This window comes from Heterocephalus glaber, unplaced genomic scaffold, assembly GCF_053883595.1.
Source record: "Heterocephalus glaber isolate CG9 unplaced genomic scaffold, H.glaber_assembly_v1.0 deba00001504, whole genome shotgun sequence".
NCBI classification, from domain to species: domain Eukaryota; kingdom Metazoa; phylum Chordata; class Mammalia; order Rodentia; family Bathyergidae; genus Heterocephalus; species Heterocephalus glaber.
Window position 1 is genome coordinate 7053869 of NW_028258324.1, and position 23877 is coordinate 7077745.

A 23877-nucleotide genomic window follows, 5' to 3' on the forward strand; every position below is an offset into this window, starting at 1 on the left:
CTTGTTATTTTTAAGAATTTTACTAAAGAGGTTGACTTTAGGTATAACTTAAATTTAAAATTTCTGGGTTTTCAGTGATAAATACATTTGAGATTCCTCAGTTTCTCCATCTCTTGTATCAAATGAATTTTTCCATCCTGTCATGGAACCAATTTAAATCTTACTGCAAAAGCCATGTAGAAAATGGCGCTCAATTAGTCCTTTTGTGAGCAATGGACTCTATTTGGGGAATATTTCTTTTCTTTGAAGAACAATTTTCAGCTTGTTAAGGGTTGAAAGGACAGCCTAGCTGAGAGCTTGTTAATTAAGTAAATAATTATTGTATGCAAATCAACATAAGTAGTTCTAAGCTTTCAAAGATGAGCAGTGTGAAAGACATGCCCACTTCAATTTTCTACAGAAGATAAAGTAGAAAATTATCTTTTTTCTGATTAGGGATGAGTGAACCACAACAGAGGATATGGCTTGGGATTTTTATAAGGGCCATTGCTTCTGTTCTTATTTGAGTGGCTCCCAAGTGGGAGAGAACACTGTCGGGATTAGGTTGGGTTGTAGCAGTACCCCATGAATCTTGTCCCTTCAGTTCAGTTTTGTGGTATTTGTTTCTAGCTTCTTCAATGGATTTTTTCCTTGTTAGCTCATTTCTGCCCTGTAGGTCTTTTCTAATTCACCTATTATTTTCCTTATCCCTCCCCGCAAAAAAGTAAAAAAGAAAGCCAAACTGAACATAAACTAAAAATTCAAAACCACAAAGGAATATTCAAAGGAATGAGGCTCTTTATATTTGGCTTCATTTGGCATTTAGTGTTATCCCAATGTGGTACAGTAGCCCTTGGAGTATAAATACAAAAATGATAGGATTCTTTGCCTTTATGAAAAATCTTGCTCATATGTGGCTCCTTTCTCCAGTTTGAGGACATCAGTGTTGGGCTTTGGATTGAATTTCTGTTACATACCTACATCTCTCTTCACAATTTAAAAAGTTATTAGGGATATTTAAAATAGATCCAAATATGTAATGTCTTCATGGTTTAAGATGGTAACTGCAAGATGTTATATTGTGTCCTCATTTAAATTTTTGGAGTTACACATACCAGCATACCTGGTTCCATTTGATAAAGCATCTGCATCAGCTGGCAGGATCAAAGGAATGTCTCCTAGGAGGCAACAGAACCCACAGAGAAAGAGTAGAGCATAATCTTTGCATCTATTGTGCCAGTGCTACATACTTCTTTTTTAAAATTGGTCCCACTATTGCATGAAGCATTAAGGGGACATCAGGCAATATTGCTATAATATTTTACAGTTAGGAAAATTTCTGACTCAGGCAAAACTTAAAGCAGCTAAAGCTTCTCAAATATAAAAATGCAAGCTTTAGACCAATTCTCATTGCCATGATTATTAACCATTCATCCAATACAAGCCGAGGATTCATCATCATCCTGATCCCAAACAACCACCTTATTATGATTTTGATAATTACCTTGCATGTATCTAAATCAAAATGGGCTTATCTGTTAATGAAATTTCTACCACCTAACAACAGAGAGCTATTATTTATAATGACAGATACATAAGTGCTATAAGTAATCTTAGGGAGACAGTCCTGGAAAAATTAAATTGAGTGAGGATGATAACTTGTCTCTGTATTTTCCTGTTTATTCAGGAATATTTTCTTAGGATTGGAAACATTTATGAATAATTGACAGGTGTTTTGCTTTAATTGTAATGGCTGAAGATATTTATAATGCTTAAAGAAGAACTGGTATAATACTAATTATATTTTCATCTGCTAAAGTTTGCTCATATGTAACCTTATCTTCATTCTGCAATCCCTTAAACCTTTCTGGCTTCAGTTACTTACAGGATTCAAGTACAAGAAGTCTCTTAAAAATGGGTTAGGTTACAAAAGTTTATAAACAGTTATTTGGAAAGTTAGGATAAATAGGTTCACCAAAGGGCAATGCTTTGGACACAGCTGATTTATATAAGCAATTGCTAAATCTGCTTCAATTCACAGGAGAAATATAAATATGAGTCGGGTTATCATTCCAGATCTTTAATTGATTTAAACTATGAAGATTTAGAACATACAATTTTTAAATTTTCCATGACTGTATTTTTATCTCCAAACTTTCCATTTGATTCTTTTAATGTAGTTTCTCCTTTTATTTATTCTCTATTTGATGTGATACTTTTATCATACTTTAAAAAGTGTTTTGTTTCTTTGGTTCTTTGAACATATTTATAATGGTTGCTTTCAAATCTTTGCTAAATCTAATATCTGGAGCCACTCAGATAATATCTCTTGTCTGCTTTTTTCCAGTTTATGAGTCAAACTTTCCTGTTACTTTTCACGTCTCACAAATGTTGAGATCTGGACATTTTAGATAATATGTGGTAGCAACTGTAGACACTTCTGCTCTCCTCATCCTCTACTGTATCCCCCTTCCCTGAAGCTTATTTTCTTATTTATTAATTTAGTGGCTTGCCTGGGCTATTTTATTAAAATCTGTTTCTCCTGTATTATGAAGCCTCTGATATTGTTTCTCAGAGTGCAGTGCTGGTCACGTCCTGCATGGTTTCAGCAGGGTTTCCTTTCATTTGTCTCTTTTCTTATTCTCTCTGTTAAGCTGTCTGTCTCTGTTAAAATCACACCCAGTTCCAGTTAACACACTTCATTGTAAGTTGCTTCATTGTAAAAATTAAATTTAAGGCTTACCACCCTTAATTGAGACCAGTCATTCCACAGGAGGTCAAATTGGGATGCATCTTCCCAGTAAAACTCTTAGGCATTTTATAGAAGGAACATCTCAGGCAAGGAAAGCATATGGCTATTAGAGCCTGGACAAGGCCTGGTTTTCTGAGAAGAGAGGCTTCTTTGGAAGGGAGCAGAAGGTAAAATCCTCCCATGTTCATCAGAAGCATGTGGCAGATTGTGTTTTCCAAAGATGGACATCACAATGTATCACTTTTCACATGTTCTTGTTGAATATGATGTTGATGCTTCTCTTTTTGAAAGGTGAGATGTGTTCTTTCGTCCTTAATTTGGGTATAGCCTGTGATAATAACAAAATTGATGCTATAGGACTTGTGAATCTAGATCATAAGAGGTGACACAGCTCTTGCTTGGTTTCCCTGAGATTATTGTCCTTGGGACCCAGCTATCATGTTGTGAGGAAGCCAGAGTAGCACACTCAGAGGCCAATGTGAAGTGGTATTCATTGAGAGAGACTAGGACCTTTGATCTTCAGCCCAGCTGAGCTTCCGACTAGAACCAGCACTAACTGGTCAGCCATAGGAGGGAGTCATCCCATGAGCCTCTCCAGCAGATTCTGTAAAGAGGGAATTCAAAGCTTCCCCATTAATGTCTGAACAAATAGATTCATGATCAAAATTACTTGTTGTTATTTTAAGGTACTAAGCTTTGGGGTATTTTGTTATGTGGCAGTGGTAATGGGAGCAGGGCTCTCCTTAGGTAAGCAAGCAGGAGTTGAGAAGCAGCCAAACCTGGACCTCAGCTGAGTCCAATTTTCCATGTTCCTTGGAGAATGCCCTTTGTTCCTCCTGCAACCCCAACTTTTACTTTCTCCCCATAGCAACCCAATCTCCACCCAACCCAACTTAGCCCAACCCTGGACAGGTAGCTAAGTCCAGTCTCATCTCTCCATTATTCATAAATTTCAATATATGGGAGTCAGTTTATACTAGCTCACAAGACCATTATCCCCATCTCTTTTTAACTCAATCTTCAATGACAGCACATTGCCTCTGCTCCTCTAGAAGCCAGTTTACTAGGATATCTAACACCTTTAGCTTTATCCCCGCCCAGCCCCGGGGTGGCATTTATGATGTCTTTCTCTGGAAAGAAGGATATTAAGACATGTAAATTCTAGTCTCTATTCTCAAAGAATTGTCAGGTATATAAAAATTTTTTCTGTGTTGTCATTGTGCAATAGAAGGCTCTGGAGTATAAAGGAGGGAATGATTGACTACCGGGGTGGGAATGCAGAGCACCAGTTACATTCTCAGAGTGGGTGATGCTGGTCAAAATGATAAAGATTGGAGAAGAATTTAACAAAATGCAGTTCAGGTAGAAGGATCCAGTGTCAATTATCAAAGGTGGAAGGTGTCACTGGGGGAAGAGGGAGCACCTGTGGCTGGCCAGAGGAACCATTTGCCTCAGACCTTCTCACCATAGAGGCCCTCAAATTTACATGTTTGAAGTTATTCCCAAATGAGGAGGTATATGTTAAAGGCGTTATTTAATATTATTTATTAAATTTAATTTATTTAAAATTTTCAATTATATCACACATTTTGAAACTTATTTTTGTAATTCTTCATTTAAACTAGTCCATAGATCTGAGAAAGTCCTCTAAAGACCTCAATGTACATATCAGGGTCATCTGAACTTTCATAGGTCTCATTTAATCTGTCTTATCACTGAAAGAAAAAGACACATGAACACAGGTAGTCCCATATTTGTCATTTACTTCCTGCAAGGGATGTTGTCTTTGAGGAACCTGAACTTACCTAAGGATGGATATAGCCTCCTGGAGGTTTTAATTATGGCTCGCCTAAAAACTCCACCCTCAGTACCTGGTGGTCAAGGCTTAAAAGTTGTCTTGGAAATTTTTTTCTCAGATTCTAAAGGGTGAAGAGTAGCCTCAGGCTTAGAGGTACTGAATGCCTTAAGGGTGAGGTGTCTGTCATTTTTCTATGGCCCACCTTTACATTTGAACACAAGCAAGAATTACTTCTTAGTGTAAAGAAAATCTCAACATAAGATGATTTTGAGCATTTTCTAAAAATATACTGGGAATTTAAAAACAGTTGCAAATGACCTGGGCCTCCTCTGACTCTTGAAGGCCCTTGGTATGCTGTATGTAAGGATGTATACTCATGAGAAAGCTCAATGTCTTCTGCTTAACTGGAGGTAAAAATATGTGGCAAGAAGGAAAGTGGTGATAGATTTGACTGAGGGTTAGTTGGGTTCAAATGGTAAGTGACCCATGTAAACCATGCTAAGGAGTATGAGTTTATCTTTGGGGATGAGAAACTGCTACAGTCTGGTGTGTAAGGGAGTGGTGTATTAGTCAGCTTTGCTGCAATAACAAAGAGCTCAGCTGTGTAAAACATTTATTTTTTTCACCTTCCCTGAGGACTGCAGGTTAAATGAATCTCTGTTCAAAGTTGCAGTTCTGCTCTGCTCTAGAGTTTTTGCAGAACACAGCTTGTGCTCACAGAAGAAAAGGGGCCAATCTAATGTTAGAGAAAAAAAAGTGAGTCTCTGCCAAACTGTGCACTGTGTTTAAAGCTTCCACTCAGATGTAAAATTCTTCACAGGTTGCCCGTATTACCCTGGCTGAAGCAAGACACAGGCCAATTCCAATATCAGTAAGGACAGGAAGGGAGTAAGCGCAAAGAGTAATCAATCTACCAGGGGAGTCAGTCTCACAATGATGACAGACTGAGATACAGAAAACAGATAGGAGAGGGAAGGGTGGAGCAAGCTAAAGAAGAAAGACAGGCAGACCTTCTGTTACCTGCAATTCTATTTCTGATGCTTTTTCCATTTTAAAAGAGCCTCTAGAAGTTCTATGAAATGATTAGAGTGGTTTAAACATAGCCATTTGCTCCAAGTGTGAAGCAGTTTATACCACATGAGGAGTGGAGACTCTTGCCATATCCATCTTTAATGGAGCATCTGAGTGAATAGAGTTGGGAAGGAAGGATGCCTTGATTATTGTTTCCATTGCCAATTACCACCCCTCCCCAATTCCGAGCACAGTCCATGGTCCTTTCCCAAACTTTATGGTTTGTATAGAATTCTTATTGTTACCTTAAGAATAGATAAATTAACACCCCAGTCTTTCCCATTTAGCCTCTTTCTCCACTGCATCCTATGGTACTTACTTCTGTCCTCATCTCTCTCTCTCTCTGTGGTATTAGTCTTGTTCTTCATTGGCTAAATTCTTCTTTTTTTTTTGTATATCCTTTTATTGGTACATTTTAGGTGTACAATATAATGACATTCATCACTAGAAATATGCACCTTTGCATACTGTCTTGGTTCTTATTTTTCCCCCTTCCCCTGCCCTCCCTTCAACCTCTCCATCCCTACCTATTTACAAAGACTTTGTTTCCTTTTTTTCATTTTCTCATATTAATTCCATTCCCTTCTTTCTTTTCCCCTACACCTCCCACTTCCCCTTCCCTTTTGGGACTACAGTGAGAGGTGGGAAAGGATATTATCTTCTCCCAAACATTATAAGGCTCAATTATAGATAAAAATGGGTAGAAAGAATTGATATGAGCAGGATAAAATTTGTCCAAACCTTGTTTTATCTATAATGTTATAGGTCTTCCCTAAAACATGATAGTCTATTGGGATGGTATGGTGAAATGAATGAATCCACTTTTCCTTTTAAATATTCCTTTAAAAATTCAGTTCCTTAGTCACATTTGCCACATTTTGAGTGCTCAATAGTCCCATGTGGCAGGTGGATAATATTTGCAGACTTAGAGAACATTTTCCAATAGACCTTTCTATTGGATAGCTTCGAGCTATTCCATTGCTGCCGCTTTAGGGCTTATCTTTACTCTTCCATTCACCTTGCTTTGGGATGAGCAGAGCCCCTATTGGTTTTAGTTGCTATTCTTAAGCTGGTCTGCTGTGATTTTGGTGAGTTCCTGTTTTGGCTATTTTGAGGTTCTCCTGTTCTCTGGTCCTTCAACCATGTCATTGTTTCCCTCTGCCTCATCTTAACACTGATACTGATATTGGGCAGGTCATGTAGCATGCAGTTTGTTCTCACCCACTTGTATTTCGAGGTTCAGGGAGATGCCTTACTACTTAGCTTTGTTGAAACACTTTCTTTATAATATTGAGTCTTAAGTGTTAGATAAGCAGCTAAATACAGACTTTTATTTAGACTAATACATACTAAAGCAAAATGTAATACTCTTGTATTCAACTTATATTTATATATTCAACTGTTTAAATTATGCATATTCTTTTCTTAATGAATATATCAAAGTGCTTCTCAATTACATAAAAATATTATCTAGAAGATCAATGAAACATCCTAGCAAGCCAGAGTCATGCATTGCTATAGGGTAGGCTTCTGTTTTAAGGGTCTGGGCATATTTTAAAGGGTATGTTTAGCTACACTGAGACAAGATGAAGTCTGAGACACATTTGTAATTCATTATCAACCTGTGCTTCAGAAATCCTCTCAGTAGTTCTGGTCAACTGGGACAGATGGCAAGTTTATGGAATCCAAGTATAATTTGCTACACCACGCCTGACCTCAGCTTTCCCTTTCACTGCTTACAGTCATTCCCTCAGAAATTTATTTGCTTACTTCTTTACAGTGGCTGCTTTCCTGGAAAAGAAAGGAATGCAAACCACAGACTTCTATGTAAACTGCACTTTTCACTTTTTTTCTTTCAGCTTTCCCTAACCTACCACTAACCCTCAATGCTTTTGTTCAGTCTGATTTAAAAACTGGCAGTCAAATAAGAAAAAATTCTTCAAAAGGATGGAAGTTAGGAGTTTGAGGGGATATAGTGATTCCTACATAGAAATGTGTGGTTGGAAATAGGAGAACATAAAAGCAGAAGTACATATGAATATAGTTACCAGAATAAAAAATACATCTATCAGATAGCCTTTAAAATGTTTACCTGGATAATAAAAAATCTGTCATGCTGAGTGTCAGGGGGAATTTCTGTAATCAAACTGTCTCATATTTCATTTACTAGCACCTAGCAAGTGCATTGGGACCATAGCAAATCTCTATCTACAGTGACTGGCTGATGAAGTCCCCTCCATGTGCTCAGATACAATCAAATATCAGTAGATGAAAGTAAAACTGGTGAATGAAAAGCAGCATTCTTGCAGTATAGTTGAGAGAATTTTAAAGAAAATAGTCTTATCAAGGTTCTTTGGTTAAATCAACCTCAAGATCTAATTTTGCCATAGCCTATTTAACCAAGTAATTACACATCTTTTTATAACCTTAATAAATTTATCAAATGTGGCTCAGGTAGATGTATAATTCCTTCAAAGTAGGGTTTGATTTTGTGATCAATTCACCATTAATAGACCCCAACCCCTTTTTCTTCCAAACGATAGAAAAAACAGAGCCAAACTTGTCTTTTTGTTCTCCTACAGAGCATCTCATTGTTCACCCTGTATTTGCCATGATCTGTTGCCCTGATTGCTTATTGTCTAAGGCCCCAGTGGTCATTAAAGGTGAATTATGGTTCCATACAGGAACTGAAGTAAGTTTGGGAAGTCAAGCCCAGCTTGAATGACTCTGCCATGATTTTCAACTCAAGAGCCTGAGTGACCTGTAGTGCTTTGATTAGCACAGCATTCAAAGCAAGATGATATATAGTCTATGTCTCTACCTCTAGCTAGCCTGAGTTACAGTCTTAGCTCCACCCCCTACTCAATATCCAACCCTGAACGATGTGTCTAATTTTACTTAATTTTACCATTTCCTTATCTGAGAAAGGGAAATGATAATAATAGTTCCTATGTCATTAAGATTGTGAAGATGATTCAATGAGTTAAACTATACAGTATAAGGTATATATGCAACAGGGTCTACCTCACAGTAAATACTATTAAAATTTCAGCTATTGTCTTCATTATTGTTGTTGTTAACATTTGTGTTATTGGTGGAGGCAATCTAATAGTCTGCTTCCAAGATAGCTCAAAATGTCCTGGTTCAGGGATTGTTACTCCCACCCAATCTTTCAGACCTGTCAGAGCCAGGAGAGGTTGTATGGCTTTTTTTTTTTTTTTTGCTTCAAATTCAAGTCCTTAGGGTGACTCTAAACCTATGAGGGCTGAGAATGAATCTTCAGAAGAGTGTGGGTGCAAAGTGCTTATTAGCCTCTATCACTTGGACCTGTGAGTTTGATTATTATTTTCTTTTAGTGTTCAGATTACAAGTACATTGGATTATATAACAAAGTGTGGTCAGTGTAACTTTAAAGTTATTTTAAAAGAGAAATATTGAATGAGAACTAATGCCAAATATGAAGTGATGTAACACGAAGTTTTTCTGTGCAAGTTACCTCTTCTCTGTGATCTTTGGTTTTTCTCATTAATAAAATGAGAGTTTGTAACTAGCAAATCTTTATACTCTTCTGCACCTCTACTATGCTATTAGTATAAGAAGAAAATTTTGAGGTTTGAATTGTAGACTCTCTTCTGAGGAAATAAGTTAGTATAATGGGTAGTTCATTAACACAAATATTTTATTCATTCTGAACATAGGCAAAAATATTAAGTTCAGTCTGATGATTATCTTTTACCAGTAATATACAACTTCTCTTATTTCTAAGAAAAAATTTTCATAATATAACACATAGTAACTTTATTTTATGTCTGTTTTTATTTTAACCATTTTGAGGAGTATGTGTAATTACTATACTGTGGTTTTAAATTTTATTTCTCTGCTGGCTAATAATACTGAGTGATTTTTTTTTTTTACTATTTAGTATCTGTTCAAATTTCTTGTTCATTTTTTCCATTGGAATAGCTTCTGTTCTGAATGATTATTGGAATTTAATTAATTAGTTGATTAAATTTTTACATATACTGATAGCCAATCTTTGATAGATATTTAAATCACAAATATTTTCATCTTTGGGTTTTCCTTTTGATTTTCCTAATAACATCTTTTCGTGAATAGAAGTTCATAATTTTAGGGGCTGGGGATTTAGCTCAGTGGTTTCGCCGCTTGCTGCCCAAGCGCAAGGACCTGAGATTGATCCCCAGTACCAAAAATAAAATAATAATAAAAAAAGAAGTTCATAATTTTATTGTTAATGCCTTTTGTGCCTCAAGGAATCTTTGCCTACATGAAGATATTCTCCTGTTTTTATTTAAAGGTTTTATGATTTATTTCTCCCAGTTAGATTAATGTATAACTGGTGTTTTGGTTTTTTTGAGTGTATGATATGAAACAGAAATCCAAATACATTGCTTTCATATTGATATTCAGTTGACCCAGCATAATTTGATAAAAAGACCATGTTTCCACTACTATGCAGTAGAGCTTATCTTTGCATTAATCAAGTGATTTAAATTTGTGTAATTCTATTTTCAAGAACAGTTATATTTTGTTCCATTGGTCTTTTTTACTTTCTGCAATATCACATTTACATAAGTTATATAATTTCATAATAGAACTTGACATTTGGTAGCATTTCCATGTAAATTTATAATCAGCCTGACAGTTCCTTTAAAAAAGTCCACTAGGATTTTGATTGTTATTGCCTTGGGTCTATAATATTATGAAATGCTTTTCTCCATATTTATCAAAATAATAGTATATTTCTCTCTTTTTTCCTCTAATGAAGTATATTTTATTAATCGATTTTGAAATGTTAAGTTAACCTTGTGTTGCTGAAATAAAATTTACTTGGTCATAATGTAGTAGTTTTAGCATGTCACCATATTCTACTTGCTAATATATATGTGCATATGTGTGTTTTGAGATTTTGAATTTACATTCATGAAGAAATTCACCTAATTTTTCTTTCCTTTAAGATATTTATTATATTTTATTATTAATGTTTTTCTGGTTTACAAAATGCAGAGATTTTATAAGACTGGTGTAATTTATTTTTTAAATGTTTGGAAGAATTTGCTAGTAAATCCATCTGCATCTAGAGTTTTTTTGTGGAAAACATTTCAATTTTATAATGTTAAATAATGGCTAGTCTGTTTAATAAATAAGGGACTATTTAGACTTTCTATATTTTCCTGTGTCAATTTGGTAAGTTCCATCTTTTAAAGACTATTCATTGCACCTAAATTGTCAAATTTACTGAAGGAAAAAATGTTTATAGTGCTGGCCTAATGTCTTCTAATATCTGTGAAGTCTATAGTGTCATGCCTTTTTCCAGTTCCATTATTTATTGTGTTTTTTCTTCTCATTCTTTTGATAAGTCTTACTAGAGGTCTATTAAATTTGCTTAGTCTTTGCTAATTCTATTTTTATTAAATTTTTGCTTCATTAATTTCTGCTCTTTTAAAAAATTTCTTTACACTTTCTTTAATGTGATTTGTTATTTTTTTCTAAGTTTACTTTCATCACAGATTTTAACCTTTTTTCTCTTTTAATATATGCACTTAATACTTTCATTTTTATTTGAATTTGCATTACCTACACTCAATAAGTGTTGATATTTTACACCTTAAATAGCTTTCAGTTAAAAATATTTTCTACGCTGCCCTCAAACCTACAACCCTCCTGCCTCAGCCTTCCAAACAACTGTTATTACAGGTATGCATCATCATAAGACCCTGTCTCCAAATAAAAAATAAAAAGACTGGGGATATAACTCAGGGCAAAGGCTCTCGGTTCATTCCCTAGTACCTCACCCTCCACCACTCAAATTTTAATGATTTTTGTTTAAGCTAAGGATTACTTAGATGTATACCCCTAATTTCCAAATGATTGAGGTTTTGTAGTTTTTTTCCATTATGTACTTTTTCTCTCTGAGTAGCTCTTTGTCCTATGTCTAGTTTAGGTTCAGAGTGGTCAGAGAATATGCTCTCAAGATTTTGATCTGGGAAACCTATTGAGGCTTGTTTGACTCCTAGTATGGTCAGTTTTGATAAATGTTCCGTGTGTCCTTGAAAATAATTTTAATTTTTCCATTATTTGGTGCATTTATGCCAATTTGTCAATTTCAGTATTTGTGTTGTATAGATTTTCTCTATCCTAATTACTTTTTTTGTCTACTTGTTCTGTAACCTATTGAAATATGTGTGACTGTGAATCACTGTGATTGAGAACTTATTTTTCCTTTTCATTCTGTCAGCTTTTGCTTCATACACACAGTTTTATTTGGTGTATTCAGATTTAGAATTGTTATGTGTTTCTGATGCTTATTTCTCTATCAAGTCCATCATCTTAATCTCAGTAGGGATTCTTGCCTTAAAATCTACTTTGTCTGATACTAGTGTAGCTACACTAGCAGTTTTTCCGGAAGTGTTTGTATGATACATCTTTTTCTCAGCTTTCTTGTGCTCTTATATTTAAGGTTTATTTTGTGAGCAGTTTATATTTTTTTAGCCTGATAATCTTAGTCTTTTAGAGCATTGCTCCTTTATATTTAATGTGATTATATTTGTACTTTTATTCATTATTTTATTTGCTTTCTATATGTCTCACTTATTCTGTTCATTTTTCTCTTTATCTTCCTTTTCTTGATTTAAATCTTTGTAATTTGATTTTTTTCTCTACCAGCTTGTTATAGTCAGTTGTATATTGTTGTACCATTCATTTGATAAAAACCATAAAAACTATAACATGAACCCTTGATTTATTACTGTCTAGTAAAAATTATTATTTTAACCACTTTTTCAGTAATGCAAGGACTTTAAAATACTTTAACTCACTTATGTCTTTTGCATTATTTTTGCCATAAATTTTATTCTACACAATTTTTTAACCACAAAAGATATTTTTAATATTATTTTATAAAGTTAATATCAATTTTTATACATTCACATTCACAAAATTATTCTTTTTGGCACTCTTTATTTCTTGTATCCTTTGTTTCTGCCTGGAATCATTTTTCTTTATTAGAACTCCCTATGGTGATTTTGTAGTGTTTTCACAATGAACTGTGTTGTCTAAAAATGTTATTATTTCATCTTTATTCAAAGGAAATTTTTTTCTGGGAATAAAATCTAAGTACATGTTGCTGCATCAGATACAATAGTCTTACAGACAGATGCAAAATGTATTGAGCTTCAAATAATTTTCATAATTAATACTCTTTACAATGATCTTGGTGTTCTAGTTGGTGCCATGTGATTTCTCCTAACATTCTGCTTCTTTCTAATTAAAATAATATGGGACTTGGAAAGGAAAATGTCTCAACCCAAGAGTCACTTCTATCATTCACTCCCTGTGTGACCTTGGCCAAGTTGTTTAATTAGTCTGAGCCAATTTCCTTATCTATGAAATGGGGAAAATATGATATTGACTTTTGTTCACTGGGAAGTTATGAGTTTCTGTTGAGATATATATGAAAATTTTAAAAAATGTAAAGTACCAATCACTTAAAAATTTTTAGTGTTAAAATGTATAATAGATAATGTGAAATAGGAAGAAAAGGGGCAAAGGGGAAGGGGAAGTGGGAGGGGTAGGGGAAAGGATAGAAGGGAATGGGATTAATATGAGACAATGAAAAAAGAGGAACAAAATCTTTGTCAATAGGGAGGACTGGAGGGGTTGAAGGGAGGGCTGGGCAAGGGTGAAAAATAAGAACCAAGAGAGATTATGTAAAGGTGCAAATTTCCGAAGATGAATGTCAATATATTGTATACCTAAAATGTACCAACAATTAGAATAAATAATTGATAATGCGAAGTAGGAAGAAAAGGTCCAAAGGGGTAGGGGAAGTGGGAGGGCCAGGGAAAAGGAAAGAAGGGAAAAGAAAAATTATGAGAAGTGGAAAAAATGGAAACAAAGTCTTTGTAAATAGGGAAAGGTGGAGGGGGTGAAGGGAGGGCTGGGAATGGGGAAAAAATAAGAACCAAGGTGCATAATGTAAAGGTACAAGTTCCCAATGAGAAATGTAAATGTATTGTATACCTAAAATGTACCAAGAAAAGAATTTTAAAAATTTTTTTAGTGTTATTATTTACTGGGATGGAAAATTCTTGATATATATATCCAGAATTGTTTAATACATGCACATTTTCATGAACAACTGCAAAATAAATTGTAATATTCTTATAAATAGTTTTTTTTACTTATGTCCTTCCATGATTTAGTGTTAAAAGTTACATAAATTTATTTCTAGTCTTTTAAGCAACTAATACGTTAAAGCAAAACCTGTCCAGCTACATAATTCATAATACCCATAAGGTTAAAAAGAATCTATCATTTAGAAAAAACATAGTCTTAATACTAGATTCAGGGAGGAATTTACTTGTTAGTTTTCTTTATAAGATAGAGCAATTGAAGAGGCTGCTCTGCTGGGATAGAGGTTACTGATTTGCGTGGTTAATCCAAATCAGCATTGGCTTGATCTGGACTTTAATATTCTGTTTCATACTCCCCAAGGGAGAATTATACATTTTAATATGGGCTGAAAGTAGCTGCTCTCCCATACTACTTGCAAATGGATTATATTCAGAAAACTAGTAAAGAATTCCAGTTTCCTTTTCAAAATGCATAGATGCAAAACACAGTGAAGGTTAGGGTGATAAATTAAAGTTGTACTTTGCATACATAGTATTAAAAATTGCCTTAGGAAGACAATATTTAGCTACATTTTATTTTTCTTGCATAGAAGATAATTTAAACATTTCTTACCACATTGATCAGATTTTTAGAATTCTTACTATGTGCTGGCATCTTGTTAACTGTTAGGTTTTTAATTTTTTAATTTTTATTTTATTATTATTATTATTTTTTGCTTCCAGGGATCGAGCTTGGGACCTTGTGCTTGCAAGGAAGGTGGCAGAACCACTGTGCTAAATCCCTGGCCTCTGTTGGTTTACTTTTTCCTCTTCAGAAAAAAGCAACCATTCAGTTTTACCTTTGTGCTTTAGTCCTTCACTTTATAAAATGGGTGTTTGTTTTGATAAATATGCATTTAAATGGGGAAAAACACCGCTATGAAACTGCAACTTTCAAACAAACAACTGAAATGTATGTACATTAGTGCCTCACAGCCAATGCCCCCATACCTCTGAGGTTTCATATGATGAGCAAATTTAAAATCATACATTTGTTCCTTATTTATATTCTTTGATTTTTGTCTTCAGGTCATTGGCATGCATTTTGTATGAGATGTGTTGTATGAATCATGCATTCACTGGCTCCAGTTTCTTGTCCATTGTTTTAAAAATTGTTGAAGGCAATACACCTTCACTCCCTGAGAGATATCCAAGAGAACTAAACACCATCATGGAAAGGTTTGGAAACAAATCTGTTGTCCCAGAAATAATTTTAAATTATGTTATTACTTTTAAATGCGATTATGTTTTAGTTCATTTGAAAAATAATTTTCTTTTTGAACATTACAGCATGTTGCACAAGAGTCCTTCGTTGAGACCATCTGCCATAGAAATTTTAAAAATTCCTTACATTGATGAACAACTACAGGTATTTAAAATTAAAAGACTACTAGGGAAAGGGTATTAGCATTTATTTTATGACTTGAGGATATGCTGCTGAAATATTAAGAATCAGTCAAAAAGAAAAGAGGAACAAGATTAACAAGAAGCTAAGAGAAACATTAAGTCATGACAGTCTCTTTGCAGAAGACGGTATAGAAATTCTGCTTCCCTAGTGCCACCAGAAATGGGACCTTAGGGCTCTGATTTCCTCCCTAAACTCCATATCCAGCCTTATGGCTTGTTGGTGGGCATACCTCAGTACGTTGGAAATACATCACTGCTAGTATGGCAGTGTACTAATAGTAACACTAAAATCTTGAATTTTCATTGAGCATTTATTATTCCACTTCTTTATTATATAATTCAATATTTAATGTTTTATTCATTGAGTTTATTTTGTTTTTCTGTGGAGTTGAAAATTTAATATGGAGGATCTGCCTCAGGAGGTAAGAAAAAAGCCTCTGTGAGGGTCTCTTTTCCTTTCTTTTCTTTTCTTTTCTCTTCTTTTCTTTTTTAACTTCCCAAGCTTTTGCAATACTAATCCCTCAAGCAAGTTTCCTCTGATTATTTTTATTTTTTATTTTTTGGCTCTGGGGATTAAAAGCAGAGCCTTAACACTGAGCTAATCCCCAGTCCTTTTATTTTGAGACAGAGTCTTACTCAGTTGTCCAGATTAGGCTTGAATTTGCAATCATCCTGCCTCAGTCTCCCAGATTATTGAGATTGAAGCTGTGCCCCACAACACCTAGCTCACTTTCCTCTGATTTAATAGGAACTGCAGAGTAAGTTTTTAAAAATAATTAATTAAGTTTAATGGTACAGTTTCAATATACTTAATGATCACATTCATCGTATGGAATTTGTACCTGTACATGATATATCTTGATTCTTATTTTTTTCCATTCCCCTCCCCTCCTTTCTACTCCTCTTCCCCTTCTTATTTACAAGATCTTTGTTTCCATTTTATCTTTCTTTTCTCTTTTTTTTCTTTTCTCTCTTTTTCCCTCTCCCTCCTCCCTTGTTCCCTTTCCCATTTGAACATTTTCTTCCTGTTTCACAGTATCTATTATACATTTTGGTCCTTATTTACACTTTCAGTTTCTCACACCAGAGAAACAATGTGATATTTACATGTGTGTGTCCAATTTATTTCACTTAAGAGTATGGTCTCTAGTTGCATCCATTTAGCTATAAATGTTTCAAGTTTATGCTTCTTTATGATGGACTAGTACTTCATTGTATAAAACCCCCCACATTTTCTTTATCCATTCATTGGTTGATGGGCATTTGTGTTGTTTCCAGATTTAGCTGTTAAAAACTGTGCTGCTATAAACATGGGTGTGCATATATCACTGTGGTATGATGCTTTTAATTCTTTTGGGAAGATACCAAGAAGGGAATAGCTGAGTCAAATGGAACCTCTAGTCCTAGTTTTTTGAGAACTCTCCACACTGATTTCTACAGTGGTTACACCAATCTATGTCTGCTCCCACCAACAATGGAGATGGGTTCCTTTATTTCTCACATCCCTGTCAGCATTTTTTACTGGTTGATTTCTTGATAATAGCCGTTCTTTCTGGAGTGAGATGGAATCTCATCATTGTTTTAATTTACATCTCTCAAATGACCAGTGATGTTGAATATCTTTTCAAATATTTACTGTTGGTAGTTGTTCATCTGAGAAGTGTGTATTCATCTCAGATGCCCATTTTTGGATTGGGTCTGTGCAGAAGCTTTTTAATAAGATGAAATCCCAGTTGTTGATTCTTTGCAATATTTCCTGTGCAACTGAGGTTTTGTTCATAAAGTCTTTGCCTACACCTAAGTCTTCAAGAGTTCCACCTATTCTCTCTTCAAGTATATTTAGTGTTTCTGTTTTAATATTTAGATCTTTAATTCATTTTTATTTTAGTTTAGTGCATGGTGAGAGACATGGATCTAGTTTTAGCCTTCTGCATGTGGAAAGCCAATTTTCCCATCACCATTTATGAAAGAGGCTATCTTTCTTCCAGTGAAAGTACTTGGCCCCTTTGTCAAAGATAAGGTGGCTGAGTGTGTTTGGAGCTGTTTCTGCATCTTCTGTTCTGTTCCATTGATCCTCTGGTCTACACTCAAAAATCAATAGCATTCCTGGACACAAATAACAAACTTACTGAGAGAGAAATTAGGGAAACCATGACTTTCACAATAGTATTGAAAAAAAATGAAATACTTAGGAATCAATCTAACAAAGGAAGTAAAAGATCTTTACATTGAAAACTACAGTACTCTAAAAAAGGAGATTAAAGAGGATATCAGAAGATATCTTAAAAAAAAGAAGATATCTTTATCCATGGAAAGATATCTTTATCCATGGAAAGATTGCTTGTGAGTTGGAGGAACTAGCAGAGTAAAAATGGCCATATTCCCAAAATTATTACACAGATTTAATGTAATCCCAATCAAAATACCAGTAGCATACCTCACAGAACTGAAGAAAACATTGCTAAAATTCATTAGGAACCAGAAGAGACCTAGAATAACCAAAACAATTCTGGGCAACAAAGGCAAGGCAGGGGCATCACAATCCCTGATCTGAAATTATACTACAGAGCTACTGTGATAAAAACAGAGGAAGCTTGAATATCTTTTATAGTAACTTTAATAGAAACCACAGAGCAGTCATCCACCTTCCAAAACTCGAATGTCTTTCGTCAGGGAGCCGAGGTGTAAATGCAAAGAAAGCAGATGATGGAGATGTGTGGTCACTATTGAGTGCTGAGCTCTGTGCTGACACTTGGAAGACCAGAATGAAAGGTACAGGCATGGTTCCTGTTCTGAAGTTTGACAGCTAGTGAAAAAACCTAATGACCAATAGGCAAACAAATAATCTCAAACAGTAGGGAGAAAGTAAGTAGGACACTATAAAAAAGGGGGTGGGGGGTTAGTTAGAGAAGAAATAGGTGCCAGTTCAACATCAGTGAGCCTACAAGAAGCAACAGAAAGAGTGTTTAAGTAACAGAACATGGCACCAGGTATGAAGGGCCTGGGTTAACTGGTGTTCCCTGGAAGCAGACAGAGAAGGGAAGGTTCTTATGCAAAGACCTGCTGCCAGGGGAAGCTGAGAAGTCCTGGGAAGCAGGACAATACAGAGAGGCCAGCTGAAGTCCTGAGTTCTTTCCAGCTTGCCCTCTGTGCTTCTGCATCACATGGATAGTCCTCTGAGAGAGATATTGGTGCTAGCTGTTGGGATCAAAAAATACTCTGAAGCAGCCATGAATGTACAGAAAGCAAAAAACAAAGAGGGGCAGGAAGTCCTAGGGGATCCGCCAAGAGTCGGATGAGACAAGTGAGAGGCACTTGCCCTGGGGAAAACTTAACACCAAAAGCTCATAATCAAGATAAATAACGTTTTAAGGCAATAGCTTAAAAATTCAAATTAATGACAGAGTTCGAGCGCGTCTTCTGACCGCCGGGCCTCCCATCCTTAGTGCCGTTCTTTTACTTCTGCTATGTGACTTGCATTGTGGAGACCTTAGGGCATTTCAGTTCTTCACCACCTTTTATTTAATCCCTGCCAGGGCACCAAAAGCAACTGGCCGAGCAGACTGAAGCGGTGCCGTGGCTGAAGGCCAGGGGGCACAGGGGTACTGTGCCCCATTGCTGGGTTTCCAGACTGTGGCCAGATGGTCTCCGGTCACCTTAGGACAGGAAGTGAGGCAGGAGAGGTTCGCCGAGCAGTGACTTCCTCAGAGCTGCGGCGAGACAGGAGGAGGGGATAGGCTCCTCGCTGTCCCCAGCCATCCTTGCAATGATGAGAGATGTGAGGGGAGCAGAGCTGGCCTCGGGGAACTTCTGCCCTTGGTCTGGGCCTCAGGAGCACCGGGGCCAACGAGAACTCTTGGTGTCTTCAGTAGGAGAATTTTGTCGTGTTTTTTGCCTCCATTGTTCAAAGACATTCCTGGATGAAGTTTGGTCAGTTATAATTAAAAGTTGACTCTTTTTCTTTAAAAAAATAATCCAAATTAATCCTAATAATCCCTGGCAACAAGCAAAACACTTAAACTTTAAGAAAATAATCCAACAGGGCCTGGCATTAGAGTAGAGTAAATAGAGTTGTGCAAGTTCGTGTTTGGATATTTATTTAAACCTTTGATATTGTATTCTTTATAGCTTTTTGCATTAATTTTGATTTTTAAGAGTAAGAAAAATTTATCGAGAGAAAGATTGCTTCTGTCTAATAGAGACAGAGGGGGACCGGAAAGTGGGTTGCCCTTTAATTTTGATTTTTAACAAAATAGTATATTAAAATATTACTCATCTCAGAGGCTGAGTTTTTGGTGGCCTCCTGTACCCAAGGTGGATATTCCCTTTGCCTCAGCCTAGTCGTGGCCAGAGGAGCTTGTATCTTGTCCATCAAAGGCTGCCATGGGAAAGGCTTGTGTGTGCTTGGAGCTGGAGGAGGCCTGTGTGTGGGGGAGGCCAGGAGTGACAGGGTAAGGTGACGTTGAAGAGGTAGACAGCAGCCTGACCCTGCAAGATCTTCTTCCATAAGCTTCCATGAAATTTTATGTGAACCATTCAAAGGGAACAGTAGTTACCATGAGCTTTGTTTTCAAGCTCCCTCCCATGGTCAGTAATCCTCCAAATCAGAGAGAAGGCACATGGTAGTTTTATGCCCTTTCATTGCTAAAGAAGAGCCTTTAAGGTTTTTTTTTTCCCCCAGCACTTGATACATAAATATTCGGAAATGACTATGAAAGACAAGAAGTTGGATTGTCAGAAGGAAGCTGCTTATATAATTAATGCCATGTAAGTAATTGCTTTATTTTTAAAAAGCCCACCCAGCATAAATGTTAAGTGTGTTTATCTTTAAAAATCTATTAGGGCTAAGCTGACTACATGGCACTTCCTAGAATTCACTTAAGTGTTGCCAAGAAATTAAGGTGCTTCAGGAACAAGTTCCAAAGCTGTTGCCCCAGGTGGTAGCAAATTCCAGTCATAAAAGTTTAAACCACTACATGCTTGCAGAGCTGCAGGATAGCTCTACAGTTGCCTCCTAAGTGCATAGAGAAATTAATATTGCAAACAATATAATATACTAATATTTATGTTAATGATCTCTCCATGGTAATAAGCATAAATGGCTTTCATATGTTGTTTGTTTAGTGTGAACTGGAAGAATATCTGCTTAAGGAGAATATTGTTTCATCCTGGGACAATTGAAAATAAACTAAAATTAATTTCTTGAAATATACATATACATAAGAACTACAGAAAGCATGCTTCCCTAAGAACTATAATGAATTCTTGGCCTAACTTTTCTTTCTCCTCATTCAGAATTTTTGTGCTGCAACTTGCAGTAGCCCAAACTACGGGGCTATATAGGAACATCTTTATACAATTGTGCATGATGTCCACTGCACAACTCTAGGGGATATTTCTTTTAAAGACTAAATCTATAATTTTGTTGGAAGAACTCTACTTAATCTCATAAGGACCCAAAGAGTATAGCAGTCTCTTCCTAAAGGTGTGCAAGGCAATAAGGGCCCTCAACAGACTGACCTTCAAGGTGAAATAGCCAAATGCACTCTTCTGGCACTCAGCTGGATGGTTTCCTGACTGCAGCATGTTTGTTTTCCATTCTTAGATTCAGACTAAGGAAACTGGACCATCAAAGACATCTGCCTAATGCACAATTTCCAGTTAAAGTCCATTGCATCTTGGGGGGTAAATTTTTAGGCATGCTCATAACAGCCTTGTTTTCTTGGGTTACCATTTATTCTTTCCAGAAGAGTTGGAGCTTCTAATTTTATTTTTTTAACTAGGATATGAAAGTAGGCGATATCTTTAAAATATTGAGCTAATTTTAGCTATGATTTTGCATTGGAATTATGAAACCGTTTGCCTGACACTGTTTATAATCAACAGTGTGCTAGAATCCAATAGTTAGTAGGGTACTTCACATTATGAAATATTGATTTCAATTAGTCCCTCTTATTTCCAAGATCTATGGCTCTGTTTTAAGTAGATCTGTTTGGTCTTACAGAATAATGGATATGTATTCCTGAAAAATTGCACATCCCTTGGAGGCTCTGGTCTGGATGATATTCAGAGGGATAAGAACTGCCTATAGCAGTCATTACAATTTTCTTGAGGAAGGAATTGAGTGCAAAAAGCATTTCTCAATACAGGGCCCTAATCAAGTTAGAAATAGAAGTTCATGTTACCGAGAATTTGATTATAAGTCTTTCTATGCCAGATCGATGTAAGCATGTTTCTTTAACAAAATGGACAGGTTCTTAAATAATATTGGCTAACATTTAGGGAGTGGCAATTACTATACAGTTAACTCTTAAATTTACTTTACATAGATTTACTCATTTAAATGTGGAGCATCCCTATGAAATAGATACCATGTATTTTTTTGAATAATCAGAGAAGTTAAATAACTTGCTCTACAGCATGTGGAATGTAACCTGTGAGCTCAGTTTTGAACTCAGACAGTGTTGTTAACCTGTGTGATAAGCCACTATCCCATCCTGCCATAAAATACCTTTTGAATTAAGCCTAGAATATGTCAAATTCAGTAAAAATTGGCTGTTATAATACTATTATTTGGGGATACTTTTTATGCACCCTTACATAAAAATTCTTATATAATACTGTAGCCCATTCTTTAGATGACAAAACTGGGGTTCAGTTTCTGGCCTATAGCCTCAGAGCTAGAGTGATGGAGGTGGAATTCAAACGCTGCCTAACTCCAATAATTATATCTTTATCCACGTGGTTGAATTACTCTGCCAGTCTATTTACTCTCTAATGGCTAAGATCCTAATTTGTCTTACATTATGAAAACCAGTCCTAGGCAATGAAATGAGCAGAAATTTGGAAAGCACATAATTTGCTTTTAAACAAAAATCTAATTTGAAAAATATTGCTGGTTAACTTCAAGTCCTAGTTGGCTCATTACCTATGCACTGCTTATTAGTTTTTGTCTGGCCTGTCTCAAGATGCTTTTGGTTTCTCAATAATGTACTAAATTTTATTAAATAAATAAAATATTTATTTAATTTTTCTTAGTATGTTTGGTATGGGTTGCATGTGGAGAATCTTTATTATTTATAGGCAGAAAAAGATCCACCTGCAGACTCTGCGGGCACTGTCTGAAGTGCAGAAAATGACGCCGAGAGAAAGGATGCGTCTGAGGAAGCTCCAGGTAGCAGATGAGAAAGCCAGGAAGCTGAAGTAAGCTGCCTTTCCTTGGGTACCCTATGCCTTGTACTACTTTATAGGCTCTCAAGGGATTTACTGAAAAGAATAAAAAAAAAACAGAACAAGAAAAGAAACTGGAATGCATATAATTATATATTAATTTGTTTATTCACTCATTCAATCCAAAGATGATTATTGAGCCATAGATTGGATGTCAGGCATTATTTATATCAGGCTTTCAGTCCTATGTGAAAAAAAAGGTTGAAAATTTGGTAGGTTATTAGTGATGAAAATAGAGTCAATTTCTAAATGAACCCTCAGTGTTGCTGACACCTTCTTCATATACCCAGCAAGAGGCTGAAAAGAAGGTTTGGAGATGCCAATCTTATTCCCTAGGTGCTTCTGCCAGGAAACCCAGCTGATCTACAGGGAGAGAGGAGCTTGCTGGCAAGAAATTGTTACCTTATGGAGGGAAATAAATTGGAAATATCTCTGTTCTTTCAGGCAAAGCCTTTAGAAAAGTCTGTGCTCAGGGGAATACTGCTGGTGGGAGGTATCACTAGTAATTCAAGTATTTTTATGAAAATGTTTAATTTTAAGCAATGGCCAGGGTGTGGAGGAAAGGAACTCTTGTACACTGCTGATGGAAATGTAAATTGGCATAGCCATTGTGGAAAACAGTATGGAATTTCCTCAAAAAATTGAAAAGAGAACTTCAATATGATCTGGCAATCCTACTTCTGAGTTTATATCTAAAGGAAATTAAATCAGTGTGTTGAAGAGATATCTACACTCATGTGTTCATTGCAGCGTTATTCACAGTAGCCAAAATATGGAATCAACCTAAGTGTCTGTGAAAGAAATATGCTGTATATATACACAATGGAATTTGATTTAGCCTTGAAAAAAGGAAATCTCATGAGTTTCAACAACATGGATGAACCTGGAGGACATTAGGCTAAGTGAAGTAAACCATGTATAGAAATAGAAATATTATATGATTGCATGTATATATGGAATCTAAAAATAATTGGACTCAGGGAAGTGGAGAGTAGAATGATGAGTCCAGGAGTGAGTGAGGGGCATAGATTAGGAGACGTTAGACTGGAGAAATAAGTTCTAGAGATCTACTGCACATCATAGTGATGACAGTAAGTTATTCTATATATGAAAATTGCTAGGATGGTAGGTTATAAATGTTCTCACCACACAAAATGATGTTTGTGAGATGATGGCTATGCTAAATAACTTGTTCTAACCATTCCACAATGTATACATGTATCAAAACTATAAATATAAGCTTGTGCACTACAAATGTAAACAATTTTTGTCAGACCTAATAAAGCTGAAAAAATATACATGTATAAAGAGTTGGAATTTCAAAGAGTGCTGAACTCTGAATTTCTCAAACTTCTTTTTCAGTTATTCGATTTTACAATTTTCTAATTTTTCTTCTTCCATCCTCTGCCTACTTTTTGATAGCTTAGGAGTCCCAATCAAGACCTAGA

At 35.6% G+C, this 23877-nt stretch overlaps 1 protein-coding gene across 22 annotated transcripts in view; it reads left to right on the forward strand.

The window, feature by feature from the left end:
• Positions 1-23877, forward strand: part of Nek11 (NIMA related kinase 11) — a 328322-nt gene that overhangs the window by 111204 nt on the left and 193241 nt on the right. For 20 of the 22 annotated variants that reach the window (XR_015441122.1, XR_015441120.1, XR_015441118.1 and 17 more), the window contains 4 exons: positions 14822-14971; positions 15083-15161; positions 19881-19966; positions 22283-22402. Coding sequence is in view for 15 of the 22 variants with exons in the window: in XM_087186939.1 (XP_087043065.1) it covers positions 14822-14971; positions 15083-15161; positions 19881-19966; positions 22283-22402 (435 nt within the window). In the remaining 7 variants the exon portion in view is untranslated. The remainder of the gene's footprint in view (positions 1-14821; positions 14972-15082; positions 15162-19880; positions 19967-22282; positions 22403-23877) is intronic. The other 2 variants (XM_087186942.1, XM_087186943.1) reach the window with 1 other exon arrangement.